At 37.2% G+C, this 14,316-nt stretch overlaps 1 protein-coding gene across 3 annotated transcripts in view; it reads right to left on the reverse strand.

Moving 5' to 3' along the window:
• Positions 1-14,316, reverse strand: part of CADM2 (cell adhesion molecule 2) — a 569,374-nt gene that overhangs the window by 88,411 nt on the left and 466,647 nt on the right. For all 3 annotated transcript variants that reach the window (XM_058825123.1, XM_058825124.1, XM_058825122.1), the window contains one exon: positions 12,634-12,804. In XM_058825123.1, the coding sequence (XP_058681106.1) occupies positions 12,634-12,804 (171 nt within the window). The remainder of the gene's footprint in view (positions 1-12,633; positions 12,805-14,316) is intronic.

Consider the following 14,316-nt stretch of genomic DNA (forward strand, 5'->3'; position numbering starts at 1 on the left):
AGGTGTGGTTTCTTCCACATTTCAATTAAAATCTCCTGTAGTATTATCCATTTAGGGTCTCACATGCTATACAGTAATTTTGCCAAATGTTTGGATCTTTTTGTACATGTTTAGCATGATTTTCTCAAGATTAATGCAATCCAATAATTAATATTTAAAACCAAAAGACTGTATTTACTGTTTAAGTAATAATCAATTCATAAAGTAGTATTTGTCTCAACTTTTAGTTTTGGATAGGTTGGTTCACATCATTTTAAGGAAATGGGTGATGGTGGTGGATTAGTCAACCCAGGACACAGTGTCAAGCAGAAATCACATTTCTCTTGACTTCCTCTGTTTTTCCCTCACCAAATAAAGCATTTTTTTCTGGTTTGTAGAATATTTAAAGACCTGGCATAGAAAAAATTACCCATTTGGTGACAGTAACATATAATGTTCAATATATACAAGGTGCATAGAGAAAGATAAATCTTTTCAATTATTTTAGTGTATGAGTGTTTGGGGTTCAAAAAGAAAAATCCATTGGTCAGGTTCTTTCCTGTATGCATGGCACACATCAGTGTGATATATGCTGCCTAAATCTCTTTTTCTTAAAACATGAGGGATTCTGTGCTTATTTTCTCTTTCTTTTTGCCACAATGTCCTATTTAGCCTTGAAATTCATAGCAAAAAGGGCTAAACCTTGTGAAAACTGTAGAAAAAAGGAGGCACAGCTGGTCAAACATTTGCATGTGATGAACAAAAACTTAACAGCTCTACACAACATAGCTCTACAACAAACACATTAAACCTCCAAAATAAGGCTCTTCTAACTGATTAGTTTCCAGGCAGCCAAATTGTCAGGTGTCTATCTCAAAACCAGGGCAGAAACAATCTTGTCCCTAATTGTGTCATAAATAATTGAAAGCAGCTCATTAACATCATTTGACCCAAGCCTCTGCTGGAATACTTTGATTCTGATGCATCTTTCCTTTAAAAGTGACTCTCACTCTGTAGTTTATGTTATGAATGTCTCTCAAGCTGCAGCAAGAAGCTGTTTGTTGGAATGAAACCTGTGATCCTTGCTGGACTTGCTGTTTGAGTGCAAATTAAGTTAACAGCAAAAGGAAAGACACAGGAGAGGTCCAGGGAGGGGCAAACACTTCGCTGGCTGCGTTTGTCAGGGGAAGCAAGCGCTCACAATACATCAGGCTGTGCTACAAGTGTTACTTACACTCCTCCTGCTAAAAGCACTGATACCACCTCCTTATTTCATCTTTTAGGATGATGAGTAGATGGTTTTAATTACCTTTTGTCACTAGAAATTTTCTCCTATACTCAATGATTTAAAAAGCCTTAAAAGCACTGCTAGTAAGAAAAGGCCTTGTTTAACAACTTAGCAGAGCACTGGATCCAGCAGGGTGGAATATGATGAAGGATCCATTCAGGAAGAAAGCTGTGCTTGTGTGACAGAGCAGCTCTTCCCACTGTGACCACTGAGCATCCCATGGATGCCAGGTTTTACCTTCCTGGACCCTAACAACACAGGGAACATGTCTTATTAATTACTTGCCAGTTCAGGATACACTCAGCTGAGCTCCAGGCAGCCCAGATAAAACACATAGACCTTCTCTGTGGTGTAACATCCATGTCATGGTTATCCTTTTCTTGCCAGGTCATCTGGCAAGGAAAGGGATAACCCCACCTTCCTCCCATTACCCACTGACTATTTCCAGAATACTCCAAGCTCTGAATTAATCACTTAATCTTGTGCAGCAGCACCTGCTGCCTGGATCTATAATACTCAGATTTACCATGCTATTTTTAATAAATATATTTACCTTGTTGTTGTTTTTTGATTTGAACACAAACCACCATTTTCTATTTGTACCAGATTGCAAATTACTATAACTGGTTCATTACAACACATTTTTCTCCTTTCAGGTTTAGCTAAATTATGAGCTACCAACAGCATGTCTTTACTTCATGGTTTTATTTTATGACTGCAAACCTTCTGAATACTGAAAAGCTTTCATAAATTTCTCAGATATTTTAGTGTGGCGGTTCACAACAACAGTTCTGGTGCTATCATTTTAAAAAATGTTATAAAAATCTAACAGTCTGATAATAAAATATTATTGCTGCCTGGTAATAAATGGCTGCCAGATGATAAGATTTTAAAAGTTTTCCTGAGAGACTAATTCATTTATTGTCTACCCATGTTTGTCTGTTTTTCTTCAAAATGCATGTTTGTGAAATCTATTTATGTCACAGCCTTCTACATTTTTCATTGCGTTTTTTCTCTCTCTTATATCTTTGGAACCTTTCCATCATTTCCAGATGCAAAGGTAAAATAGGCAGATACCTCTGAAAATGATGATATATCTACTTTCTAAATTAATTAGCACTGGAGTGAGCACAGGCAAGTTTCAGGAACTTTTTTTTTCCTTCAGAAACCATGAGATTATAATTTTCATACATGGATAGCAATTACAAAGCTCAATGAAAATTCTGTAGTCCTATATAATTTCATTCCTATTTCTAAAACAATGTGAGAAAAGAAGTTTAGGAAAGAAGAGACTTTAAAAGTAAATTCCAAGGACAAACCACTCCAGCATGCACAAAAATAACCATCAGATTGGATATCCTAAATGAGACGAGAAAGAGGAGAGAGGAGCACTTTAATCAGTTCTGTGCAAGTGCTCACCATTTTAATAGCTTTTACACTCACCAGCTGTGCATCCTACAGCTGTGAATCAGCATTTCCACAAATTTGGATAATTTTGTAAATGGCAAGCAGCATGGCTTCTGTCTGTGCACTGCTGCCTTGAATAAGCAAGGTGCACAGTGCCTTGCTAACTTCACCAAAGTAGCCTGGTAGATGCAGGAAGTTTGATACTCTGCTTCAGAAAAAAATGAATAACTCATTGCTTAAATAGATGAGAGAAAAAAATCAATATTATGTATCTGAAAATTATTCAATTAGTAATATTTGTGGGTGAGTCAATATCATTCAAGCAATTGTGCCATTGCAATGGCATTTAATTTCAATAAAAGTATTCAACAACACTGTGAAATTAAGCCTTATGATAGTACTTCAATACTTAGGTTTGACAGAAGTGAATACTTGGTACCATATCCAAATGGATATTCCAATGTTTTCTTTTTGTACTCCTTGAAAACTGCTTTACAGTTAAGCAGGACAGAAACAGCATATGGTCCCTTTGTTACCTGAGATTCTTTGATGAATTCTGTTGTGTCATCCTTAATCTCATCTGGTTTATTTTAAAATTATGTTTGTTGTACGAAAGAGTAATAACAGCTTGTAACAGAAGAGTGTAAATGCACTCTCCTGGATGCAAAACAAGAAAGTTGATGCCAATGTGGGGGAAAAGAAAGATTGATCAGTCAAATACTCCGTCCTGACACTCATATTACATGAATGCCTCAATTTGAGCACCAACCTGGCAGGAAACCATTTAGGTTACTAATTCTGTGGGCACTGATTATGTGGTACTTTGTTAAACACATCCATTGGACTTGTTTCAGCACCTCACCTGCTGCTCATGCCAGGCTCCTTCCCCACAATTACTGAAACACAATAAAGGATGTGAAATGTGCTAGTACAATAACATGTGGCTTGGGGTTTTGGGAGGGGGAAAAGAAGCTGGAAGTACAACACCAAAGCTCACGGTTTCCCCCTGCACCACTTCAAATATTTACAGCTTTACCCTGCCTTTGTCACGTAATGTGTTCTTTGGTCATTCTTACTTACTCTGTGCTTGGCCTTCACACAGGCAGAGAAATGTGAACACATCAGTAGCCTGCTGAATTTAGTGGAGGACAGAGTGGCCCTGTCACCCCAGTTCTGAGTGTGTGCCACACACCTCCATGGGGATAGCACCAGACAACAGCCACTCCCCTTTACATGGCTTCGCAGAATGGGTCACTGGTTTCTGAATTATGCAATAAGTCCCATACACACATGAATGATTTGGTAGAAACAATATTTTCTTTGCAAATTACTTCTGTTTTCTCCAGTGACTGCAAGTGATGAAGTTTGTTTTTACAACTTTCATCGTGTTTAATTATTTTTGTCATGCCGCTTTTTCAGAGTAAACAGTAAAATCTGTTTCATTTAGCATCTCCATTGCCTTATACTGTGTTCTCTCAAACTTATTTATGTTTTATCTCACTTTGGCTGTTAAGAGAAGGAAAAAAAGAAAAGACAAAGAAAAGACTTCTGCCTAAACCACATTATAAAAAAATGCTGAACTTTAAGAGAGTGCATGACCTTTCAGTGTAATTTTATCTTCTGCTTTCTCAGATTCTTTTGTTTAAAGTCTTCATTGTTCTGTTATGTCTGACTTAAATTATCTTGAATATGGTTTAAGAACTTTAGAACATCCAGAACTGTTGGAGGAATTAAATGAGAGCTCTGGATGCTCGGCATTTCCAAATATCTCTTCAGTCCTTTCTCTGACATTCATATCAGATATTAGACACTATAAACATTTAGTCTATACACAAATAACTAAGCAGTAGCATCAGGAAATGAAAATTTTATTTTCTTGAAAATATTCATTCCACCCTCGTGAATGGCAAACTGCTCTTCCTTGGGAGGTTCTGGTAATGATCTCTACATTTGTTTTTTATCTTTTCCTCCAGAGTGTCTCACCTGCTTGCTAGTCTTTCCTACTTTTAATATTATTAAACCCTCCCCCCCAAACTGCCTTTAAAACCCTCTGGAGCCCTCTCTTAGTCACACAACAGGCACATGGAATATCCTCCTGCCCACACCAGATTTCAAAGTTTTTATGCAGAGTAGACAAGCTACCCTGTGGATTTTCTACATAAGATTTTACAGAGAAATAAATTAGATTATATTTCACTTGTAAACCATATTTGAACATAAACCTCCAGATGGTAAAGGTCAGGATTGTACATTAACCCTTTGAACTGGATATCCCCTTTGAAAGATGAAAGTTTGGCAGCAAATGGACTTACAAAAGTTTATGAATTATTTTGCATTTAAATAATGGATTTCTTATTTTCATCCATCATTAACCTAATTGATCTCATTTAAACATGCAAATTGTAGCAGTGAACTTTTCTGTTTGCAGATATCATCCTTCACTGTGTACAGTAACTATCCTTTAAGTTTCATTTGTTTCAAGCATTCACCAGTATGAAAAGTTTAATAAATGTAACTGTACTAATTAACAAAGTGCTTACATAATTATTGAGCTATATAATTAACATTTTACTTAATTTTCATTCAATATGAAGAGATGTAGAGTGCTGAAACTATAGCTTTTAAATTGCATTCTCATTATTACTGTTTTTATCTGCATCTGACACTGGTAAGTATAGAAAAATCCCTCCTTTAAGGGAGATAGACCAGCAGCTGGTCCTCAAAGTATTGTATTGAGATATATTTATTTTCCATATTAATATTCACAGGAACAAAACCCAAAACAAAAGCCCAACCTGTGCGGGTTGGTTGAGTATCACAACATGGGTGAGTCTTGGGTGGGAACCGGAATGTGTAAAAAGGATAAACTTATATGAGAGTCAACTGGAAGACACCAGAACTGTCTCCTTCTCAAGGTCACAGCATTCCAGCAGAACATCAGTGAAAGAGAAAAGCAGGAACACTGCTCAGAATCTCCTTTCAGATTCAGGGTCCCATTTCTGAAAACATCCAGCTCTTCCTGATGAGCTTCTGTCCAGGAACCTGAACAGCTCACAGGTTTTCACTGAAAGTGAAGGACATCCCTGCTTGCTCAGGCTTACAGAGATCATCTGTGATCAGAGGCTTTGTGAGAAACCAAGGTCCTGTCTGCACATCAGACAGAAAATACAGCCCCCTCTTTCTTCTTAAGCTGGAACAAAAGGTGGCTTTAATCAATAAGATCAAGCATCAAATATTGGCCTCCTTCCACAAGTTCCAGAGGTCTCTGAGGTATCACAGCCCTAAACCACTCAAATTATTCCATGATAAAATGGTTGTAGGAAGAGAGAAAATCATGCTAGTTTGAAAAAGAGAACTGCAAAGCCCTGGATGTGCAAATCTCAGGTGAGGTTTTTTTTTTTTTGGTGACCCTAGGGAATTATGTGTCTGAAAAATCCAGGTCTTTTCACTGTATCAGAAGTTATATGAAAATTGTGTGGTTAAACATATTGGTGGAAGTCATCATCACACAGACATTTTCTCTCTTGGCAACATCAAAACATGTTTCAATTCTCAGAAGAATTGCAACTATTTTCACTCCTGATTCAACACACAGGCTATTTGTTTGAGTTCATCCAGTACTTTGGGGCAATGTTAAAAATAAAATCTAAGAAAAATTGAAAGGCTATGCTATGACACCTTATTATCCTAGTTAATATAGCATTTTCTAACTCTGGGGATGCATCTCTTGCCAGATTGTCCATACAAAGATTGTGGCAGTGCGTAATCACACCAAATGTTAGCAGATTTTACTTCTAGCCAGTGTGTCTGTTGGGGTGCCACAGAGTATAATGAAGAGATGGTCACAAGCAAATGAGAACGACCAACAACTCCGTTGACTGATTAGAAACCAAAGAGATGAGCATCAGTGAAAGAAATTTCTTTTAAGTCTCAAATTTTCTTCACTTCAGAAAAACCTATCCTCTGCCTAGGGAGTAAAAGCTACTTCCAAAAAAAAAAGGGAGATGTGCCCTTATTTCCAAATCATAGGTGTCACTTAACTCAGAGAAAGTTCTGGGAACATATACCACAAATCAAAAGAAAAAAAAAAAAAGGCAAATCAGAGGAGATATGCCAAAGTGCAAAAGCAATGTTATTTTTTTAAGAACAAAATTGGGGGAAACAGCAAAAGTAAGTAAAGAGAAAGGAGCACATGAAGAGAAAATTAGAATCAGCTTTGAAAAGACAAATGGCCACACAGCTTAAAGAAAATGAATGTGTGACACATATTTTACTCATTTACAGTACAGAAGGACCATATGTAGAGTACAGAGAAAAGTTTTCCTTTCCTCTCCTATTTTATCATAGCTAAGAAGTATTCCATTTTGTGTGCTTTTGCATGAGCACACATCTCCCCTATCTGAGCTACAAAAAGTCAGCAAATTTGGGTAGAGACAGGCACCTTGAAGAGCCACTAACATATTTAACATGTGTCATTCAAGAACTGACCATTAAGACTTAAGGGAGACAGGGTTTTTGTCTCTATATAGTGTTCTGATGGGCAGCTCTGAGTCTTTCAGGCATTCATCACAGACACAGAGTCGAGCACCCAACTATTCATGACTCTTTTCTTGCCTGTTTTTAGAATGCCTTAGTTCATGTAGTGCTATATGAAGGTGCAGTACATTATATATTACAATTAGTAATTTTTTTATATATTCACACACATTTTTTACTCATTTTTGTTAAGAATGTGTATTTTAGAAACTGTGTTCCAACAAAAACTTGAAAGCAGCCAAGCAGAAAAAGTGTGCTAAACCCTCCTAGCAAACATCAGGGAATTCTTTGATGAAATTACTCTGCTTGCACCAGCAGAAATTCTGGACTCATCTTGCCATCAGGGAAGCCTCCATTTGCTGTTACACCAGGAGTGAGAGGGGCAGGGTGCTGTCAGACACACCTGCACACACAGACACCTCGTGTTCTACACGGCCGCACCAGCGCGTGGCTGATCCGATCCACAGCCTGCTGCACTTCCAGGGCTTGCTTTACTTAATGCAAAATCAATACCTTTATTTCCAGGACAACAACTCCAACATTCTCATGGAATGGCTGCCTAATTTTAAAGTCAAGTCCAGATGTTCATTGCAAAAGAATCTAATAACGGCTCACAAAAGAAGAAGTGTGCCTATCCCACAAATATGTTGGAATATCATGGGGAAGCAAGTTAGCTGACGGCTATAGATTTGTCAGGCCGACAATTCACTGCACATCTGTGTCTGCCAATGTGGAATTTACTCAAAATTGCCTCTCTAGACACTTCTTTACATAACACATATTTAGCTTATTAGTGCTGTCATTTGGGAGTGTGGTCAGCTTTTGAGCAAAATCTCACTGAGTCCATTAGCACGGATCACATTGCAGCTGCCATTTTAGAAGCACGATGATTAGGTTTGAAGTTCAAATGATTTGATTTCACTTTAAGGCTTCAAAAGCAGCCTCTGGGGTAGATTTACACAATTAATTTTTACTGAGGTCTGCTGAGTAATTCACTGTAGTCAGAGAACCTTCACTAAGGTAAGGTAATTATCACTGGGTAATTTTATGGCACTCCAATCAGTAAGAAGCAACATGTTGGCTGTTTTCTGCTCAGATAAGACTTGGAAGAAAGAGAAGATGCATCTTTTGGGAATCAAAATATGTCTGCAACACTGAGGAGGGATAAGGAGGATTCACCGACTTCCTAGATGTAAACCAGAAGTTGTACATGCCCTCAAAATGTCTTTTCAGGAGCGTGCATAAGGACTTAGACAATCTCTTAAAAATTGTACTGAGAAGCTTTCAAAACTGAAGCACCGTGCTCGTCATTCTTTAATACAGGAACAAAGAATACATTCTTTGTTTAGTCTGAGCACAGAAGTAAACAATGAAATTAAGTATCCCTTTGAGATTTGTATTTATCACTTACAAGAAGCGCTTGCTAATAATCAGTGGCAGCTGGGCTGACAAGCAAACTTCAGAGCAAAGCCAGAGGGGATACAAGTCTATTTTAGGTTTGCTATTGACAGTAAGGGTCACAGGAAAAATAAACTCAGCAAGCAGTGTCATGCTACCACAAACCTCTGCTGGCCAAGCAGAAACTAAATTACAGCCCAACCTTTCAGCACAGCAGAAAGACTTGGGCAGTTGGGCTGCCCTGAAGTGCACAGAGCACAACATAGAGATGAACAGGATTAAGCACAAGTGAGATATAACATAAATTACAGACAAATAAATCAAAATATTGGAGGAGTTAATTATCCAGTAGTCTGGAGTGGGGGTATGCTATGCTTTCCCCTATTATTTTAATATTTTGAGTTTGCAAAATTAATCTGTGAAGCCCTGTAAAAACAAGGATTGACCACTCTCTCCTTCAAAATAATAATGCAGACAATCTCCACTGTCAGACTGAACTATAAGAAAGAAAGGAAACAAAGAGCAGCAGAAGGACTTAGGCACTATTTCTATCCCATATACATAAATATGAATAATAGAAAATAAAAAACTTTGAGTGTAAAAGTTTAGTCCTCACCTTCATTTCATACACTGTAGCACTACTGGGAAAGCTTATTTGATTTCTCTATCACAATAATAAAACATAAGATTTGTGTAAGGGGAAGATGAGGGAATAAACATATTCTATATCTGATGGCTTTCATTTTGTTAAGTTGACTTCCTACTAAAGTTGATGATAAAAACAGCTGTGTGGACTCATAAGCACTTCTATCTACATCTCTCCATGGACTAATTACAAATATCTGTTTCATGCAGTCCCAGCATCTAAGTCAGATTTAATTTTGTTCTATCTTTCACTAGGCATATTTCATAACCTGTCATTTAATTTCATTTCATTATTTTGCTTTCTTTTTTCTCTACCTATCATCCACTGGATGCAAACACAGCCCTGCACTTTCTACTGTTCTCTTTTATTTTCCTTTGCTTTTTGGTTTGTTAGTTTGTTTGTTTTGATGGAGCCACAAATTTTGTCCAATGTCAGGGGCCAGTTGCTTAAAACAAAGCAGGCTTTTCAACTTTCAAGCATAATTATACAGGGCAGAAATGCCTAGACAAGTTCTTATTGCCCTTTCCTTCTAACTGGTGATGATACACTGATAATTCATGAGGAGCATCCATGTTTTAACTTTTCAGATTTTAAGGAGTTTAAAACTCAAGAGCAGTTCTAGTGAGTGATGCCTCATCTTTGTACATTCATTCTCTGCCAAAGTGATGCTCACCTGTGCTGTTCTGTTTGACATTTTTGAGACTTGCTTATTATTCTCTCACAGTTGTCTGCTAATTTTATAGATCTCTGGGATACTAAGAGCATGTGGCAATGCCACACTAACCTGGTTGTGGTTTTGGAGCCTAGAGGTTGTCAGATTTACAAATTCTCCTGACTTTGAGGTCCCATAATTCATCAGCTTTGCCAGCAATATTTTTGCCCTGCTGCAAGGTGGCATTGAGGATTTATGTTGGATCAGCTTCCACACAGGGTCCTGTGAGCATGATTCTTGTTGATACAAACAGGATGACTTTTATATGTTTGAAATCTTATGGACTGACAGAAAAAAACCCAGCTTCCACTGGCTGCAACAATATCCATGACAACGGTGAGCAACACAAGGAGAATAAAATCAAGGAGCCCAATTCCAGTGTAATGCACTCCATTTGGAGTATTTGGGATTGCTCCAGTGAATAATTTCACACCTCTTTTTCCTTTAAGGCTCTCTGATGAACCATATTATCAGTTCCTTGAATCTTCCCTTTTTGTGAAGTTTCCTTTCAAAATTTGACCAGCATTACAATTTCTGAGTATGCTGACCACGGAAATGAAGGCGGCAAGGACAAGGACAAAAGACTGATCTTAGTCTTCTTGTCACCAAGAATACTTCTTTCTCCCTAGCTTTAAATGGTTCCTCCACTCTCTGCCCTGAACTTCAGCTTCTTTTGGCACATTTATTGCTTCTCTTTCTATGTATAACGACTCCATACCAGTGCTAGAGAGTATTAAATTGATTGGTGGAAAATTAATGAAGCAAGCAGGAATGATAGAGAACAATTACTTGTGCATTATGGCTTTTGATAAGCTGGCAGTCTGAGGGGGCACTAACATAAAGCACACCAGTGATAGAAATGCCCAGTGCAGTCTGACCTTGTCAGAGAACTTCAGTAAGTCCAGAGAAGAGGGAGAAAGGTCTTGTTCAAAATTTGGAGAAACAAGCATTGAGGAAGATGCACCTCACTGCTATTTAGCAAGGAAGTGCCTTGCTACAAGGGTGCAAACTGGAAGGGAACAACAAATATTCAGTAAGTTTTATATACAAGAGGCCACCAAAAGGTTTTTTTGCCTTATGAGGCTCATGCAAACCAGGGCCCTGCCTTTACTTTCAGGCACATTTCACTACACTGCAGCCATTTGAAACTCTTTTTAGCTGTCCAATTTCTGCATCTAGTGTTCCATTAAATTTGGTTCATCTCCTGTGGTGCCAGCATCTTGAGCAAGGCACTGAAGAAAGAGCAAAGAATTAGGAAGTGAAGACATGGGCAAGTTCAGTGGCTGATGGCTGTGCAATTTAGAATTCAATGAAAGGAAGTTGTTAGGGATTCATGTCTCCAGCACAGATGCATTTGAATATATTAAGAGAGGTGTTTAACAGCCATTTGGCGAAGAAAGGCCCTGATCTCCCTCAGTAAAATGATGGCTAGAATGCTTCAGAAAACATTTTTAGCACATATGCTAATCCTTCATTTTCAGAAGGATTATTCTCTTCATTTTCAGACTTTTTTTTGCAGATGGCATTTTTAGCAAAGTTGTCAGCTTCTGTGTACAGAGTGCTTTTGCCATTCCTGCATTTTACATGTGCTGCAAGTCTTAGATGCTTATAGAAATATCCTTGTTTATAGAAATATCCCTGTTTAGAAACAAGTTACATATGGCAGCAATCCTTGACATGGCTCCTCAGGAACTGGTTGCAGTCACTGAACACTTGCCTGCTTCAGGGACAATTTTGTATGCTTTATAACAGGTTGATTGTACCTGGTCTAGAAAGAAATTCATGAAAGTTCTCTTGCCTTCCCTTGGTCTGTATTTTGCAGATGCCTGGTGTTGCTTGCTAGGCAATGAGATGTACACATATTCTCCAGGAAAAAAAAATAAATCAAAAACAGCTGGACCCTGAAAAATGGTGGATATAATACATGTGAATATGAAAATGTCAGCTGATGGTGTCTCTCCCGGTTTATAAGACACAAAAACCCTCTGCCTCAAAGGACAATCTGACTTCAGAGAAGGGCACGCAGAAAACCAGATTAATTCAACTTTGGGACAATGCACTGTGGAAAACATAATGTCCAGAAATGCTGTTTGAAAGAAAAAAAATAACCAATATATAAAGATGTAATACAACTGAAGTTTGGATTACCTAGATTAACAACCTGTGTGTGCCAGGCCTAAAAATAAATCTTAAAGAGCTTTTCTTCCTGAGTCTGTGCTATTAACAATGCTAGTGAGTTTCTTGAGCAGGATTCAGCGTCATTGAGGCAATCTGCTACAAACTTTGTTTATTTATACCCTTGTTTCAAGTTTCTAGAAACTTTCAAGGAAAACTGCGAATTAGGATGCTCTTGATGGTAAACAACCCATTTACATTGCTTCAATCATAACCAAAAAAGACAAAATGTATTTTCTTTCTTCTACTTCTCGAATAAAACCAAGAACTCAGTCCCACAGTGCTCTCAATGTTAAGCTTTCATTAAACTTTTTTGAGTCACTCCTGTAAAAATAAAATAAAAAAACACACCCCACCAACCAAGTACAAACCACAGAATTCAGCTAAAAGAAAGGTGTTATCTATCTGCTCAATACCAGAGAATTTTGCTCCAACAGACACTGAAACAAAACAAAACTATAAAAGCAAGCATGTATAATGTGTATTACTTACAGTGTATTTCTAGAACCTGCATTGCTATCTGAGGTGTAGAGTTTAGGGACTCATGATCTACTCTGCAACTTACAACTGCACCATCATCACTGCGGTCTGCTAGGAAATCCAGCGTGCTGCTGACTGTGAACGTTTTACGAGCTGAATCTTCTTCTTTTACATATTTAACATCTGAAAGAAAGAATAAACAGTTAGTTATTTTTTACAATATTTTTGGAAAAAAGTAGTCCAGCATTAGACAGCTAAATTTTCTATCACAGTTGCTGGAAAAAAAACCCCATCTTTCATTGTTGTTTTTTTTTAATATAAAAATAATTAGACTGCAGTTATTCCTCAATTTGCTCTCATTGTCAGAATAGGAGATACATATTGCAAAAGAAAATTTTAAAACTGGTTCCATAATACAGCATTCAAACAGAAATTCCATTCATTGTTACCTCTTGAATGTTTAGGTCCATATTAGATATAAATGTCCTCTGTAGGTCATCAGAAAATGATTGTGATCTTGTCCCACCCTCATCACCTTACATATTCACAGTGCCACTGAACATTAAATTTCCCAAGTTCATTTTTATAGCCTCTCACAGTAATGCAATACATGGATATTACTGAAGCGACTTGCACACAGTCAGATTCATCCTGTGCTTACTTTATTCATTGCTTATTCTGTTGTTTGGTTAGAATTATGCTAAATTACTGATAAAGCCAGGTATAGTCATCAATGGTAGTAAACAACTGTAAATAGAGCATGCCATAGTATTTACTGGAATATACAAATGAGTCTCAAGAAGACCAGAAATAAGATTACTGCAGAGAACTTCACTCACTGCTTTGCACCATTCTAAATTGACTTGATACATGATACTTGCAGATCCAGTTAAAAATCTGAGTCTTCAGCACAGACATTGTAGTGGAGGGAGTTTTCAGCTATGCTTAGGAAGCATCATCTCAGCTCAAGGTTAAAATTCACATTCAGAGCATTTTGTTGTAAAAAATACATGCTAGATCAGAAATGAAGATCCAAAAGAGAGAGCATTTGAGTTAAAATGTCTGAATATATTAACTGTAACATGAGATCTTACACATACTTCAGAATTGTTTCACTTGGTTCCCAACTACTTGCGATACTTATTGATTTTAGTTTATTTCAGAAAAAATTGTAAGCTTGTTATATTGATTTATTGCAGTGAAAGCTTGAAAAGACATCTATAAATACTTAAACATATATAGTAAATTACACTGAGATTTCATATGTCCTCTGTGCCCTAAAAAAGTGAGAGGTTTCAGTTTTACAAATTATACTAAATCCCATTAGAGAACAGAATGACCTAAATAAAATTTCCATGAAATATCAATTTTAGAAAGCAAATCTTCAATGGCTTAAGCTACATAGTTTTGGATTAAAAATACCTCTGACTTCAGAGAGGTGGTCTTTATCATTGTCTCCAGACAGACAAGGACACCGTGTCGTTATAAAGTTTCCATTCCTCACTAAAAAATAATTATTTGTTGCATACCAGAATTTTTCTGCCTGTTTGCTGCTAAGCTTTAAAACATTGCCATTTCTGCTATGGTCACTATTAATATTTTGGGATTACTAGGTAAGAGACATATTGACCAGAGCTAAAGCAAAGTTATTATAATCAAACAACAAATGTCTTCACTGATATTTAAAGCAAACAC

The sequence above is a fragment of the Ammospiza caudacuta genome, chromosome 2 (assembly GCF_027887145.1).
Source record: "Ammospiza caudacuta isolate bAmmCau1 chromosome 2, bAmmCau1.pri, whole genome shotgun sequence".
NCBI classification, from domain to species: Eukaryota; Metazoa; Chordata; class Aves; order Passeriformes; family Passerellidae; genus Ammospiza; species Ammospiza caudacuta.